We start from the raw sequence: 17,189 nt of genomic DNA, 5'->3' as shown, positions 1-17,189 counted from the left end.
TAACCTTATTATATTTATTATTTTTAATGTAATGGGAGATGAATTAGATTTTATTTAGCATGCCTCATCTGACAGATAGAAAATTTGAATGATCAGATACTGGTTTGTATTTGAATTTAAATCATTTAGAGTGTGAGGCTAACTGAAACTGAATTTAAATTAGCTCATGTAAAGCACTGAAGCATAGTAGACCCTCAGTACATGTTAACTATTCTGTAATGTTATGATATTACTCTAATTTCTGAGTTTTCCTTCAGGTTTCATTGGAGATTAGGGTTCAGTTTGTCTTTTTCTTTCTCTTCCCTTTGTAGGACTGGGAACAGGCCAGTGAGATGGCAGGTCTAACAAGACCAGAAAATGTACAGAGATAAAAATAGAGTCAGTGACAGAATTTCTTAGATGCGTCCTTATTCCATCACATGAAAACCTACTTTGAGTTTGGTTTGCAAGAAACTCTCAGAGGGTGTTTTTTGTAAGACAAAAAGATACAACATTTTCAGTCATTGGATTAAAGAAGTTCTTTTATATCATTATTCATCTCTTTATTTATATTAAAGCTCTTCTATATTATGAAAAAAGAAAAGTTAGAAGAGGTTCTATACCTCAGGTACTGGAAAAAGTGTTTTTTTTTTTTAGTTCAGTTTATTTAATATTTGAGTCACATATAATCTAGCTCATCCAGAATTTTTTCTTTAAAAGCTTGTCAAATTATTACTCTAGTGAATCAGTTTAATTTCCAAGTCCATTTATTTTCAAATAAAAACTTTTTTGGTTTAGTGTAAAATTAATTGATATACTCAAAGCTATAAACTAAGTAAGAATTATGTCATATTTTTTCCAGCATGAGTGCTGACTTAACTGGTTCAAAAGTTATGTTTCTGAGTTGCCCACAGATCCTTTCAGGACATATGACAGTGCCTGCTAAAAATAAGTTGATTTTGACAACTCTTCCCAATATCCCTTTTAGTAAATTTGAAAATACTAAGTAGCATAGTTCACCTCAGCTATTTAAGACTGTCACAGGAAAGATATGGCATGTTTCTTTGCTTCTATTTAAGACATTAGCAACCTAATACAGTTTTTTTATTTTTAGAATTCTTTATGTACACTTGTACCCTGTAGAATTCTTTTATGTTTGAGTTTTTTATTGAAAGCCACTGCTGATGTGTTTACAGGATTCCTATGTTTATTACAGTTTCTAAGGGAGAATTTTGCCTCGGCTTAAGGCTTCAGTTTTCGATATTGCCACTTGCCTCTCCAGTCTGATGTACTCATTTACATCCCTGCAACAGATGCGAGGCAAGCAGGAGCACAGGAGGTTTATCACATGAGTATAAAAGCAGAACTTTAAACGTACCTACAGTTGTCCCCAGTGGCTCGGTGATAAAGAGTCTGCCTTCAATGCAGGAGATGTGGCAGGAACCTCGGGTTCAATCCCTGGGTTGGAAAGATCCCCTGGAGAAGGGCATGGCAACCCACTCCAGTATTCTTGCCTGGAGAATCCTATGGACAGAGGAACCTGGTGGGCTATAGTCCATAGGGGTCACAAAGAGTCTGACATGACTGAAGCGACTTAACACAAGCAGGATGGTTGTCACATTCAAAACTTAAAAATTGAGCACATGTATACCTGTGGCGGATTCATTTTGATATATGGCAAAACCAATAGAATATTGTAAAGTTAAAAAATAAAATAAAATATAAAAAAAAAACTTAAAAATTGAACAAGGCAAACTAAATTATTATCTTCATAGATACAGAGAAATAATTTGATAAAAGTCAATACTTGTTCATTTTATATATTTTGACAATTAAAAATAGGGAGTTTTTTAAAAATCTGTTTAATGTTTCTATCCAAAAACCCAAGAAAATTTTATTCTTAATGGTGAGATATAAGCAATCTATTTAGATCAAGAACAAGATCATCGTTTATTCAAGGTTCAGTAAAATTAAACAAAAAGAAATAAGTGGAAAGGAAGAAATAAATCTGCGTTACTTACAGATGATTGTCTACAAATCCAGAAGAATCTCCTGTCAAATTATTAGAAGTAATAACAGAGTTGAGCATGGTTGCTGAATGAAAGATAAATTAATACAATGACAACGGTAGCACCTAAATTAAAAAATTTTTTTTTGTTCAGCAGAAAATAAAAAAACCTTTATATTTAATTCTCAAAACAATCCTGTTAGGTCCTTACTATTTTTAATGTTTTTCATAGAAGAGGAAAATGAAGGTCTGAGAATTGGGTACCTTGTCCACAGTCATACAGCTGGAAGCTGCAGAGATGTGGTTGGAACCCTAGTAATCTGACACACCCTGATACATGTATTTCTGTTTTGTCAGTGCTGTTCAGTCACTCAGTTGTATCTGACTCTTTGTCACTCCATGGACTGCAGTATGCCAGGCTTCCCTGTCCTTCACCATCTCCCGGAGTGTGCTCAAACTCATGTCCACTGAGTCGGTGATGCCATCCAACTATCTCGTCCAGTAATCAGTTATTAGATTTTTTCTTTTTTGCATTTCCCAGGTGGTGCTAGTGGTAAAGAACCCACCTACCAATGCAGGAGACTTAAGAGATGCGGGTTTGATCCCCTGGAGAAGGGCATGGCAACCCACTCCAGTATTCTTGCCTGGAGAATCTCAGGGATGGCAGAGCCTGGTGGGCTGCTGTCTATGGGGTCGCACAGAGTCGGACACGACGGAAGCGACTTAGCAGCAGCAGCAGCAGCAAACATACAAAAAAGTTCAAAATCAGTTTAAAAACCTTTAAAAAGTGAAAAAGTTTAGGAAATAAAAGGTTTAAAAGAAATAGGACTGTATGTTTATGATCTCGGATAAGGAAAGAGATTTTAAAGAAACCATACACAAAGACGTGATTAGAAATTTATACAGTACAGGCCAAAGACTGGGAAACATGTTCTTGACAAAAAGTAACCGACAGGGGATTCATTTACAGATTGTATAAAGATCTCTTGCCCATCAGTAAGAGAAAGACAGCCAGATAGTAAAATGGCCAAGAATGTAAACAGTTATTTCACTGATTAGGAAGACTGAATGACCAGTGGACATGGAACAGTGCCTAACCTTATTAGTAAGCACAGAAATGCACTTTCAAGTGGAATATAACATGTTATACTGATGAGATTAACAAAAATGAAAATGTCTGCTAGAACTGAATAGAACAAAGAAATGAAGAGTGAAAAATGTAAGTATGTCCTATGGGAATATTATGTTGGTAAATTGTTCTAGAGAATATTTTAGCAAAGCTGAAACATGGTTGAAAAGTAACATGCTGTACAGTCCAGTCATCCTCCTCAGCATGAGTGCCAGAGACATTCTCTCAGAATTATGCATCCCACCTCTAACTTTGTCTGCTTGGCCAACTGAACTCATTACAAATCTTAGAACTTGGGGCATATAAGCAAATAAACCTAATGCAGAGCCCCTTATCTGGCACAAATCGTCTTCCTTTAATTTCCTGAGAAATTCCTTCAAGCTCAGACTTCTCTCCCATCGGTCTAGAAGATTCCTGAGACCCAATTCAGAGAACTCTGATTTAACTGAAATATTATGCGAAAAGAAGATTTTTTAGGATTTGCTGGAGAAAATTTTAACTTGTGTAGTTTAAAACATCTGGTGCCCCGCCTCTCTGTGTCAAGGTTTCCTGAGCCCCTATGAGCTGATTGTCGGTATCATAAGCTTTACCTTGGAGATACTAAAATAAATACTGCAAAACTTTTAACTACTGGAAGGACTGGTTGGGTTGGGTTTGTGTCAAGTCTTGAAAGAAGAATGCAGTGTGAAATCATGTCTAAATGATATGGAAGAAGATAGCCTGTGGCACATGCTGCATTTTAACTCTTAACTAGGGAATGGTGGCTCAGATGGTAAAGAATCTGCCTACAGTGCAGGAGAGCCAGGTTCTATCCCTGGGGAAGGGAATGGCAACTCACTCCAGTATTCTTGCCTGGAGAATACCGTGGACAGGAGCCTGGCAGGCTACAGTCTGTGGGATCACAAAGAGTCAGACACAACTAAGCAACTCACACTTTGACATTTACAGGGAATTTGAACAGATGGTGGTATGATTTGCTTTTGTTTTTTATTTTTTATGCATTTTTTCTGTGGAAATGTCATTGTTTATGCAATGTGGGAGACCTGGGTTCGATCCCTGGGTCAGGAAGATGCCCTGGAGAAAGGAGCAGCTACCCACTGCAGTATTCTTGCCTGGAGAATCCCATGGACAGAGGAGCCTGGTGGGCTGCAGTCCATGGGGTTGCAAAAATCAGACCCAACTGAGCAGCTAACACTTTCACTTTCACTTACTAGTTTGTTATAAGAAAATGGGTGGGGGCAGTGCAGTATTCAAAAGAAACTTCTTTTAGCCATTTTATTATCTAAGAAATGGGAAGGAAATATAAAGTGAAGAAAAAATTAATGTGAAGAGACATTTATATTTGCAAGTATTTATTAGATCTTACACAGACCACCTGATTTTTAATCCTGATTCCATGACCTTAGACATGTTACTAAACACTCTGTGCCTGAGTTTCTTCCTCTAAAAGGGGGTAATAGTGTTTTCCTTATAAGGTCTCGTGAGAAACGAATGGTTAATAAATATAAATTCTTACGCAGTTGCTGGCATGTAACTAATCATAAAATAAATGCCGGCTGTATCTGTATTATTTGTTCAGTATATTAATAATAATATAACCAAATAATAATATCGGTATTATTATTTATTTGTACTCCTCTCCTCAGTGAGCTCCAACAGCAAGGAGCTGGCCTCACCTGTTCCCCGCCGTACTCTCAGGGCTGAGAACAGTTCCTGAGATGTGGTAGGCATTCACGTGCTTGTTGCTAAATGAATACAAGTTAAAATTCAGTTCCCATCCCTTTGAAACATTCCTGGAAGTCTGAGACTAAAAGAATTCTTTCTCATATACATCGTATGCAGTTGTCAGAGTCAACAGATATTTTCACCAAATTCACCATCAAAATACAAACGCCTACTTTTTAACATGTATCTTGGATATTCTGGCCAATTATTAAAATCTGGAAAAGAAATCAGAAATTATTCCTTTCAGAAACAGAATGGAATTACTGTATTTGCTCTGACACAATTACATATCCATGAAATCCGAAAGGATCAACTAAAATCCGTCTTAAATTGTAGAGATTTTAGAAAATGATCAGATTTGAGCCATACATAAAGAAATCATTTTCTAATATACCTACTATTTTAGCAACTACGATAAATGAAGAAAACTGTTATTCTCCAGAAGCAGCGAACAATATCCCTAACAAGAAGTATGTGGAATGTGTCTTTTCATAAAGAGAATTAGAAAACTTTGCTGCAAGATTTAAAACTTTAGAAACATTATGACAGGCCCTATTTCCAGGTAGAAATACTGAATATAACAGAAATTAAAATTCTTCCAAATATATAATGTTACGGTACTGTAATGCAAATTTGCTTGTTTTTATGTGTTAATCTTATACAGAAATGGTTTGATGGCTACACTTTAAGAACAAAGATTCATAACAGTCTACTAGAAACTGGGGAGAATAAAACACATACAAGTTCAGTAATTTTTAATATACTAATATGATACATGTAACATCTTCTAAGTTACCCCAGTGTGCTACAAATGTCTCATTAGCAGATAAGAGAGCATATCATTTAATTTTATAGCAAGAATCTCAGATACAAGTGAGGCTGTAATTTCCCCAGAGTGTCACACAGCATGTTAATGATGGCATCAAAATTATACTGATGATTCTGGGTAAATTTTAAGGGGTTGGTATAGAAAAAATAAATTTCCTCTTTAATCTATGTACAAGGGTGACAACCTCATCCCAGTTCGCTCAGGACTTTCCTGATTTTAGCACTGAAGATTTCGTGTCCCAGGGAACCCTCTCAGTTATGGGCAAGCCAGTTACAGTTGATCACCTTTGTACAGTTCATAGAAAAGATGCTTAAGTCTGGAAGTAGTGTTTCCCATAAAATGTAAAGAAAATGTTTAATTTGGTCTGAGTAACCCATCTAGTGGTCCATTTGGGCCACAAGTTAATCTCAGTGCACAGAATTCCCACAGGAGGATTCATCAGTTCATGGGCTTTAGGATTTGGGTTCTCTGAAGAAACTAGTGGGGTTCAGTAAGACCTGTAATCACCTGAGGACCGAGCAGGAGGATTGGGGCCATGTGGCTTAGTCTTCTATCCTGCAGCTAATCTCTGAGCTTACAGTAATTTGTTGTATGTTGACTTCCAGAATAATTTCCCCTGCAGGATGCACTTCTCAGCAAAAATCATTTTTCTAAGGATTTGTTTGTTTTCAGATCTTTCCCTGTTGTCTTTCTAACATATATAAGTCAGTGGAAATATCTTACTGTATACAATTTGCTTATCTCTTTGATCTACAAAGGTCGTTAAGGTGATGTAGTATGTGATAGATGAATGTTAATAAAGATCTAATGCTTTTTTATGGGTGTGTGTGTCGTACTTAATATAGCCTGTAGTTTGATAATTGTGTGCTATTTCATAATGGGATTGTCCTCTTTATAAAATGAGAAAGAGAGAGTTGTTTCAAGTTTTATTTTCCAGATTATAAATGCCATGAAAATTTCTAACACTAAATAAAATACTTTAGAAATTAACTAGAAATGCAGTTTCTTAAATTTCTACCATGTTAAGTCTTACTTATCATGAAGATCTCTAAAAGCAGTATATTAGAGTAAAACTCAAGTCCGAGTTATAATCCTGTGGCATGCTTAGGTAGCATTGGGAAGTTGGCTGGTTTACCATGCTTAACTTAAAAGTCATGAATTATAATACTTCAGTTTGCACACAGTTTCATCAAATAAGACCACAGGCTGGTGAGAAGAACATGCAAAACCATGCTTTTATTTATAAACCAACTCCTTCTTCAACTTGTGCTAAAAATTTCCTACAGAATATATGGTATACTTAGATTATTTTGTAGTTATTCTGTTGAGATCTGCACTTCATTTCCTCTTGCTACAACTATGGTATTTTCTCTTTATTATTGTTTTTTAGTATCTAAAAAGCACGGCAAGCTCATTACTTTTTTACGCACATTCATGAAGTCTCGTCCAACAAAACAGAAATTGAAGCAGCGTGGGATCTTGAAAGAAAGAGTGTTTGGCTGTGACCTAGGGGAGCACCTTCTGAATTCTGGTTTTGAAGGTAAACATGAAATTTATAATCTCATAATTTCAGTTTCTAACCTCTCCCTGTTGATCTCCTGTAATCAGTAAGATACGGCAAGCAGCACCTGTTCCGTTTGAGTTCAGCAGCACATACTGAATGCTCTCAGGTACTCGCCTGACTTTGGGGTAACTGAGAATCATGAGGGGTCTCGGCATGCACTTTGGCATAAGAGATGCTTGTGATCTGTTCAGAAAGATGAAGACATTCTCACCAAGGGTACAAGAGCTCTGCTGGTTTGCATTATTTTCATGTCTCTCCAGATAACTTCCTCACTTTTCCTTCTCGCAGTTTATTCTGAAATGTTAATTTCTTTTTTGGAAAAAAGTCATACTTTGGAGATCGTGTATTACCAAGACCAGCCTCCCAACTTTTATAGCTAAAAATCTAAATTCCTTTCTCTATAAATTAAATTCTTATTCAAGAATTCAGTGCTTGGAAGAATGGATGGAGGGGCTGAATGGATAAACAGAAAGGAAAAATGGAGTTTTTCTTTGATTTTTTTTAAAAAATAGCACTTTTCTCTACCATCTCTTTTAGATGCTAGAATATTAAGGAAGTCCTTAACTATAATTTGATAACAGAAATAGGTGATTTGTGAAATTCTGAATCTTGATGGGAAACACCCATTATATGCTTTTTAAGAAGACCACTAGTGAAAGTTAGTGTAAATATCAATGAATATCAAGTTCAAATTAAGGCCTTACTCATTGCCTAAAGAATACCAATATACTTATAATATGGATTTAATACAAACTATACCATGTTTCTTGCGGGAGAAGACACAGTATTACTTTAAATAGGTGTTAGTCCCAAACTAATATCAACTTATGGCAGTTATTGAAAATTAAAGAAAAAACAAACAGACAAACCAAAACCCTGAGGATTATTTTTGCAACTAGTCAAAATGCACATGGAATAATAAGCCAATGAGAAGATCACAGAACATTATGGGGAGGGAAATCAGGGATAGGAGACATCTAACTTTACCAATATTAAAACAGTATTCAAAACTAGAATGTTACTGGTGTAGAGGATGAGATACAACTAATGAATGAAATAGCCCAGAATGTTTAGAAGTAGTTGTTCTAGATACGAATCCATGCTGATAAAGTGTTTTTAAGAAACCAGCTCATGGGGAGGAGTTCATTATAAATACATACAGAAACATGAAATAGCAATTTTGAAAAGCTTAATTCTTGCTTTATGACCCTAAAAGTTTCAAATGTATGAAAGGGTTAACTATTTTTAACTCATAAAAGTGTTAATACAAAATGATTTTGTTTTGAGATCAATGAGGGAAAAAACCATGAATGAAGAGGTGATTCCAAACAAGTAGCTTCCATATAGAGTAAGTCCCCTACATACGAAGAAGTTCTATTCTGAGAGCACATTCCTAAGTTGAGTTTGTCTGTTAATCCAACAAAGTTACTTAGGTATCCGACTAACACAGTCGGCTATGTAGTACTGTACTGTAGTAGGTGTATAGTACTTTTCACACAAGTAATGCATTTAAAAAACAAAAAAGAGAACATTTTTAATCTTACAGTACAGTACCTTGAACAGTACAATACTGCGGTACAACAGCTGGAGCTCCCTAGCGGTACCAGCTGCATCACCGCCGCTTTGGCGTTTGCTTCCAGACAGCCTGGGCTTGAGAGAAAGATGCTGCTGTTCTCCTGCACTCTGTGTAGTGCTGTGCAGTGAAGCACGGGAAAGCACAGCCGCTTGCAGAGGATGCAGGCACCTGACGGTATGCCAGACACGTGAACTAACGTGTGTTTGGACGTGTGAATGCATGTTCACATCTTTGAAAGTTCACAACTTGAAGGTTCAAATGTAGGGAACTTACTACAAATGTAAAGGGAAGGTGCCATAGACTGGGAAAGTCCTTTTTTCTTGGGTATGATGAAATTGTGCTCCTAATATAGTAAATGAAAATGTCATTCAGGTTTGTGAGAAAATTAAGCCCCTGAGTAGAAGAATAGAAAAAAGCTATAAACATACAATTTTGACAAGGAACTAAATAGTAAACAAAAAATGCAAAAAGAAAAAAAGTCTCTATGCTTATTTGAAATCATGGAAAATGTATCAAAGCAATTTTGAGACACCATTTTATATAAGTAAACACTACTGATATAACAAAGCTGCTTTTCTAGATTATGATATCCAGTGCCATTAAAAACAGCAGAGATTTTTACCCGCAGGTGAAAAATGTTGGTTACGGGTAACTCTGGGAATTACTGCCTTTTTGAAAAACATTTTGACACTCCAGAGCAAGAGACCTTACAGTATTCCTTTCTTGTAGCAGTTCTCTCTCAGGGTTATCCTAAGGCTATAATCCAACAAAAATAAAAATGTTCATTGTAGTATTATGTATGAAAGCCAAAAAATTGAATACTCAACTTTTAGGGAAATTGCTGCATAAATTAAGAAGCTATTCAAACTGTAAATTTGAATACAGTATAGAATTTCAAAGGTGTTATGTTTTTCTTGCTTTATTGCTTTTTGCAGACACTGTGCTTTTCTAATGAACTGAAGGTATGTGGCCACCCTGTATTGAGCAAGTCCGTTGGTACCATTTTTCCAAGTGTTTGCTCAGTCGTGTCTCTGTGACACACGGTAGTTAAACCCTCCACCAGCAAAAAGATTACAACTCATTGCAGGCTCAGATCATAGTTAGCATTTTTTTAGCAATAAAGTATTTTTCTAATTAAATGTATGTACATTGTTTTTCAGACACGATGCTATGGCACACTTATTAGACTATACTATAGTATGAACATAATTGATATGCACTGGGAAACCAAAAATTTGTGTGACTTCCTTTATTGTGATGCTTGCTTTATTCTGGCGGTCTGAAACGGAAACTGCAGTATATCTGAGGTCTGCCTGTATATAAAGAGTAGGTATGCTTTCTTGTGGGTTGCTGTTGCTATTTAGTCACTAAGTCACGGCTGACACTTGGCAACCCCTTGGACGGTAGCCTGCCAGGCTCCTCTGTCCGTGGGATTTCCCAGGCATTGAACCCCTGTCTCCTTGGGTCATGAAGATCCCCTAGAGAGGGAAATGGCAGCCCACTCCAGTATTCTTGCCTGGGAAATCCTATGGGAGAGGAGCCTGGTGGGCTACAGTCCATGGGGTCACAAAGAAGGAGGTGACTGAGCAGGCATGCACTCAAGAAGGAGTAATCATGGTATAAACAAATAAATATTAATTCAAAATGACATAGTTCTGTTGGCATCTAGAACCTAGTATAGCTACCTCTGCTTAGGGGTATATTCAAAGAAAGCTTGCCTTAGAGTAAGAAGAGTTCAGTTGGGTTTTGAACAACAGCCAAGAGTTTTCTATAAGAAGATGGTAGCAGAAGGAGAATCCAGGCAGAGGAAACAGGCTTCCTTTACCTGGAAATTGATGGACTTAGAGCATGGCTGGTTTGTTTGGTAAAAGATGAGACTTAACTTGGCCTAGAGTTGTGAAATACAGAAATATGGTAATACTAAAATAAGTGCAAATGGGGAAGGACCTTAAAATCCCGGCAGTTAAAGTGTGACTCTGTGCTTGGACAGCTTGAGTTTGATCCTCATTTGTGCCATTTGTTTGCTGCTTGTCCTTATGTGTAAAATTTCATCACTCTTAAGATTCAGTTTCCTCTCTGAAAAGGGAGATAATGATAGAATTTCTCTGAAAAGTAAATAAGAGTATCTGTTGTAAAGCACTTAGTCTGGCATCTTTTGCTTGCTCAGTAATATACCTGCTTTCTAATAAAATTATTCAAAGCTAAGGAGTTTGTGTTTTAAATATAAGTTACAGGATCTGACAGAATTTAAAAGACAGGATGAAGGAAGTACAACACAAGGCAGAAAAACCAAGGAAAAACCTTTTGTAATAATAAAGGAATGATATATACATTTAAGTGAAATGCAGTAGATAAAATTATCTTATTAAAGTATTTTAGTTGTTTCATTCACCACTCTTTCATCCCTAATAGAGTAGTCTTTTGCAGACCAAATAATGTTCTTTCAAGCTATTCTTCTCATGGATCGTAACCGAAAATGATGAAATGAATGTAGTTACTGAAGCCTGTGAATTCATCAGTCTGCAATGCAATATAAATGAAGTTCAAATTTCAGTTACTGTAGATATTTGGTTAGAAGACCGTTTTCTCATAAACTTCAAATGTTCTGTTCTAGACCGTGGGCCCAGAGTGGCTGGTTGGTTGTGTTAGTTGTTCAGAGACGTAACCAGAGAGCCTTTCTTTTTCTTTTCTTCCTGCTTTTTGTTGAAGTGCGTTTCATGACCAGCTGATAATATCGAGTCGAAAGTCAGTAATTTTAATATAAAGATAGGCAGGAAATTAAAGATTTCACTTACTTGAAATTACTTTGACCTTTGCATTATGTTGATGTTTACTGAATATAATTAGAATTAGCATAACTATGAAAAGAATAAAAGAAACTTTTAAAAGTAAAAAATTGAAGCACTTAGAGTAGGTAATTATCATGTTGGAATAAACATTGAAGTTTGCATATCCATTTGCTGAGTATGAAATTCAGGTGAGTAACTGTGTTTTTTTTTTTTAATCTAGAATGATGTTAGAACTAAACAGTTCACCTTGCTGTTGTAACTATCTAAACAAGTCTGTTGCAGAAGATCTTAGGGAAAGTATCCCAATAATTAATGAACTCTTCCACTTACCTCAGTGTAACAACATAGAGGCAGTCTTGATTATTCAGGAATCTAGTTTAGATGTGAAATTAGGTAAATATGCTGTTATCATTTTTTGTGGCAGATTAATCTCCACCCCTTACAGCTTTAATTTGCAACTTTCATTTTGCTAAAACGTTCTTGTTTTTTGTGACTTTGTTTCCATTGAATACTCTCAATGTAATCCATGTCTTCAAAAATGCTCTCTAGTGCCCCAGGTTCTTCAAAGCTGCACAGCGTTCATCGAGAGATATGGCATCGTGGATGGGATATATCGTCTCTCTGGTGTCGCCTCCAATATCCAGAGACTACGGTAAAACCCAACATGGCTTTTTCTTTTTTGTTCCTACTGTAATTCATTAAAATGAAACTGTTTCAGAATTAAGTCACTTATATTGATAATCTTTATTTTCTGTAAGATAGTTTAGATAAAGTAGAAAACTAGCTATATTGTTCTCTGTGTATGTTTTCGACATTTCTTCATTTGTAGTATCAGAAAACCTTGGCCTCTAATCTCAATACTTTTATTTTCTCTGCAATACTGAAGATTTTTGAAAATTGAATTTGAACCTATGACAACTATGATAGATGAAAATTTACATTATAATAGAATTATTCTTTAATTAAAATGGACAAGAGTGGACCTGTTTATTATTATTTTTATAAGAGTGAAGCTTTTTCTAATCTTCTTTCACCCAAGTTCTGTAGCACGTGCTCAAGTGGGTATGTGTCACATATCCCACATCCTTTCCCATTAGACCCCCAGAGACAAAAATAGTGGTATCCTTTATACCACCAACAGAAATTTTAACTTTTTCTTAATCTCTTAGATTCCTGTCTATTCTTAACATGTTATTATCTTTTATTTTTCACTGTGGTACATGGTAATTGCTATTATTCTATAAGGATTTTAATATTCTAAATTGACCACAGAGTTGATTTCTATTTTCAGAATACATGTTTGTAATACTTAAATTGATTCTGGTACTGAAAACAGTACAGTCTTTGACTTCAGATGCAGCAGATCTCATATTCAGATTAATCCTCTAGGTTGACTAGTGGCCTCTGGTCTGTAGATTAATATTAGTCAACCTCCTGGAGAATAAGCTGCAGATTAGCCTTTGTGTTCTGAGCACAATTTTTATTTCACTCACTAAATGCTGCAGATTTACTTTCTGTGTTGGTGGAGAATTGTTTTATAATTGTTTCTGGCTTCCTTATCCCTCTATCATAACATATTCTTGAACTGTACTTCTTGCATCTGAGGAATTTCTGCACATAGTTTTTCATGGACCAGCTGCCATTCAACTCTAGTTTTCAGAACTGCCAAAATATTAGGCATTTAAACACTTAGGAAGTAGAAGTCCTTTGTTTCAATCTGTGGTAAGACCTGCTCTTTCACACAGGTTTCAGAGATTTCTGTCCATTTTAATATTAAAGCTATCCCCTGAATTTCTATTTAGAAAAACACTTGTCTCATAGTCAGACATTCAATTACTGCTGAATAACTTCTGTGAAATACAGTCATTTGAAGTACATATTTGCTCACTGAGCTGGAGGTTAATACTTTGGACCTTTTCTTTCTGTTTTAAAGTCATATTTGCTTTTCTTTGAAAAAAATTAGTTTTGTTGTCTCTCTTCTATCTTTTTAGCCATGAATTTGACTCTGAACATGTTCCCGACCTGACAAAAGAACCCTACGTCCAAGACATCCATTCCGTGGGCTCCCTGTGTAAGCTGTACTTCCGAGAGCTCCCAAACCCTCTGCTCACCTACCAGCTGTATGAGAAATTTTCTGTGAGTACCAGTCACATTTAAATCAAGTTCTGTTTGCAATTTTGCTGTGGTTTTGTTCAAAACCTGAAAAAGTTGATTTCTCCATGTGAGTTATATGAGTAAAAGAGCTCCTTTAAAGAGAAAATATTGATAAAGAACACTTACTGCTAGTTGGTCCACCGCCTTCACTGTTTGCCCCTTTTCAGGGTCTCTCACTTTGAGCCACTAATCTTACTATAACCCTTGGTTATGTGTTGGTTCTTGTAAAGTTTAAAAATACTATCTTGTATTAGATTTCGGCATCCACATAGTGTGTGAACCAAGTTTGCTTCCGTGGTACTACATGGGTTTCCCTCATCGTTCAGCACCGAAGAGTAAGGTCAATGAATCTCAAAGTGAAACTGAATTGTAAGTGAAGAACTTTCATTTTTACCAACAAAGCTTACTAGTTTATTTTGCATTATGGTTGTTCCAGGATGCTGTTTCAGCAGCAACAGATGAAGAAAGGCTGATAAAAATTCACGATGTCATCCAGCAACTCCCTCCTCCACACTACAGGTAAACCACGCTCTGTAAAATGCCAGCCAAAAATGCCAGAAGTCAATTGTGTGAACATGGGCTCCTGGGGTTTCTAACTGTTTAAATTTCCTTGGAGTTCTGACTGTTTAAATTTCTGTTTTTCCATACATTTGTATTTACATTTGTCTTTGTATTCCCAGGGTCTGGGCACAGTGCTTGGCATCCAGCAGGCACCCTGGAGCCCTCTCTTCTGTTGCTTACTTTTACAGCCCAGATTAATTTGTATGTTAGCTTGGACTCTTGGAAGTAGTTTGGAGGATTTAGTTGTAACTTTCCTCTCCCCCACTAGCACACAACCACACACAGCCCCTTCTCTCATCTTCCTAGAGTGGTTGTATGAGTGCTCGGTGTTGATTTTCTACATTGCTGTATCTATGTAACTGTTATTTACAAACTACATCTAATAGTATGCATGTGTGTGTGCATGCTCAATCATGTCCAACTCTTTTGTGACCCCATGGGCTGTAGCCTGCCAGGCTCCTTTATCCTCCTCTGTGCTTGGGGTTTCCCAGGCAAGAATACTGGAGTGGGTTGTCGTTTCCTCCTCCAGAGGATCTTCCCGACCAAGGGATTGAACCCATGTCTCCTGCATTGGCATGCATATTCTTTACTGCTGCGCCACCAGGGAAGCCCAATCTAATAGTATACCAGAATTTTTTTCCCCCTTTCTGGGGTAACCGTGTTTGTTTCATGGAGTGATGGCCTGTTTGGGGTTTGCTGAGTTTCTTTTTATCGCTAGCTTGTCTCCTGACTCTGTCACAGAATGATTGGTATTCTCTCAGTTCAGGTCAGTCGCTCAGTCGTGTCTGACTCTCACGCCAGGCCTCCCTGTCCATTACCAACTCCCAGAGTCCACCCAAACCAATTTCCATCAAGTCGGTGATGCCATCCATCCATCTCATCCTCTGTGGTCCCCTTCTCCTCCTGCCCTCAATCTTTCCCAGCATCAGGGTCTTTTCAAGTGAGTCAGCTCTTCGCATCAGGTGGCCAAAGTATTGGAGTTTCAGCTTCAACATCAGTGCTTCCAATAAACTCCCAGGACTGATCTCTTTTAGGATGGACTGGTTGGATCTCCTTCCGCAAGAGTCTTCTCCAGCACCACAGTTCAAAAGCATCAGTTCTTTGGCACTCAGCTTTCTTTATAGTCCAACTCTCACATCCATACATGACCACTGAAAAAACCATAGCCTTGACTAGACGGACCTTTGTTGGCAAAATAATGTCTCTGCTTTTGAATATGCTATCTAGGTTAGTCATAACTTTCCTTCCAAGGAGGAAGCGTCTTTTAATTTCATGGCTGCAGTCACCATCTGCAGTGATTTTGGAGCCCAGAAAAATAAAGTCAGCCACTGTTTCCACTGTTTCCCTGTCTATTTGCCATGAAGTGATGGGACCGGATGCCATGATCTTAGTTTTCTGAATGTTGAACTTTAAGCCAGCTTTTTTACTCTCCACTTTCACTTTCATCAAGAGGGTCTTTAGTTCTTCTTCGCTTTCTGCCATAAGGGTGGTGTCATCTGCATATCTGAGGTGATTCATATTTCTCCTGGCAATCTTGATTCAAGCTTGTGCTTCCTCCAGCCCAGCGTTTCTCATGATGTACTCTGCATATAAGTTAAATAAGCAGGGTGACAATATACAGCCTTGACGCACTCCTTTTCCTATTTGGAACCAGTCTGTTGTTCCATGTCCAGTTTTAACTGCTGCATCCTGACCTCAGTTCAGTTCAGTTCAGTCGCTCAGTCATGTCCGACTCTTTGCAACCCCATGAATCGCAGCACGCCAGGCCTCCCTGTCCATCACCAACTCCTGGAGTTCACCCAGACCCACGTCCATCGAGTCAGTGATGCCATCCAGCCATCTCATCCTCTGTCGTTCCCTTCTCCTCCTGCCCCCAATCCCTCCCAGCATCAGAGTCTTTTCCAATGAGTCAACGCTTCGCATGAGGTGGCCAAAGTACTGGAGTTTCAGCCTTAGCATCATTCCTTCCAAAGAAATCCCAGGGCTGATCCCCTTCAGAATGGACTGGTTGGATCTCCTTGCAGTCCAAGGGACTGTCAAGAGTCTTCTCCAACACCACAGTTCAAAAGCATCAATTCTTCGGTGCTCAGCCTTCTTCACAGTCCAACTGTCACATCCATACGTGACCACTGGAAAAACCATAGCCTTGACTAGACGGACCTTTGTTGGCAAAGTAATGTCTCTGCTTTTGAATATGCTATCTAGGTTGGTCATAACTTTCCTTCCAAGGAGTAAGCGTCTTTTGATTTCATGGCTGCAATCACCATCTGCAGTGATTTTGGAGCCCCGAAAAATAGTCAGCCACTGTTTCCGCTGTTTTCCCATCTATTTGCCATGAAGTGATGGGACCGGATGCCATGATCTTCGTTTTCTGAATGTTGAGCTTTAAGCCAACTTTTTCACTCTCCTCTTTCACTTTCATCAAGAGGCTTTTTAGTTCTTCGCTTTCTGCCATAAGGGTGGTGTCATCTGCATATCTGAGGTGATTGATATTCCTCCTGGCAATCTTGATTCCAGCTTGTGCTTCCTTCAGCCCAGCGTGTCTCATGATGTACTCTGCATATAAGTTAAATAAGCAGGGTGACAATATACAGCCTTGACATACTCCGTTTCCTGTTTGTAACCAGTCTTTTGTTCCGTGTCCAGTTCTAACTGTTGCTTCCTGACCTGCATACAGGTTTCTCAAGAGGCAGATCAGGTGGTATTCCCATCTCTTTCAGAATTTCCCACAGTTTATTGTGATCCACACAGTCAAAGGCTTTGGCATAGTCAATAAAGCAGAAATAGATGTTTTTCTGGAACTCTCTTGCTTTTTTCCATGATCCAGCGGAAGTTGGCAATTTGATCTCTGGTTCCTCTGCCATTTCTAAATCCA

General features: G+C 37.7%; 1 protein-coding gene across 5 annotated transcripts in view; it reads left to right on the top strand.

Moving 5' to 3' along the window:
• The window catches only part of ARHGAP32 (Rho GTPase activating protein 32), a 205,304-nt gene that overhangs the window by 168,310 nt on the left and 19,805 nt on the right, over window positions 1-17,189 (top strand). For all 5 annotated transcript variants that reach the window (XM_024987025.2, XM_059882797.1, XM_059882798.1 and 2 more), the window contains 4 exons: window positions 7,061-7,210; window positions 12,149-12,251; window positions 13,591-13,735; window positions 14,190-14,272. In XM_024987025.2, the coding sequence (XP_024842793.1) occupies window positions 7,061-7,210; window positions 12,149-12,251; window positions 13,591-13,735; window positions 14,190-14,272 (481 nt within the window). The remainder of the gene's footprint in view (window positions 1-7,060; window positions 7,211-12,148; window positions 12,252-13,590; window positions 13,736-14,189; window positions 14,273-17,189) is intronic.

This window comes from Bos taurus, chromosome 29 (assembly GCF_002263795.3).
Source record: "Bos taurus isolate L1 Dominette 01449 registration number 42190680 breed Hereford chromosome 29, ARS-UCD2.0, whole genome shotgun sequence".
Classification (NCBI taxonomy): Eukaryota; Metazoa; Chordata; class Mammalia; order Artiodactyla; family Bovidae; genus Bos; species Bos taurus.
This window is presented reverse-complemented; position numbering and strand designations above follow the sequence as displayed.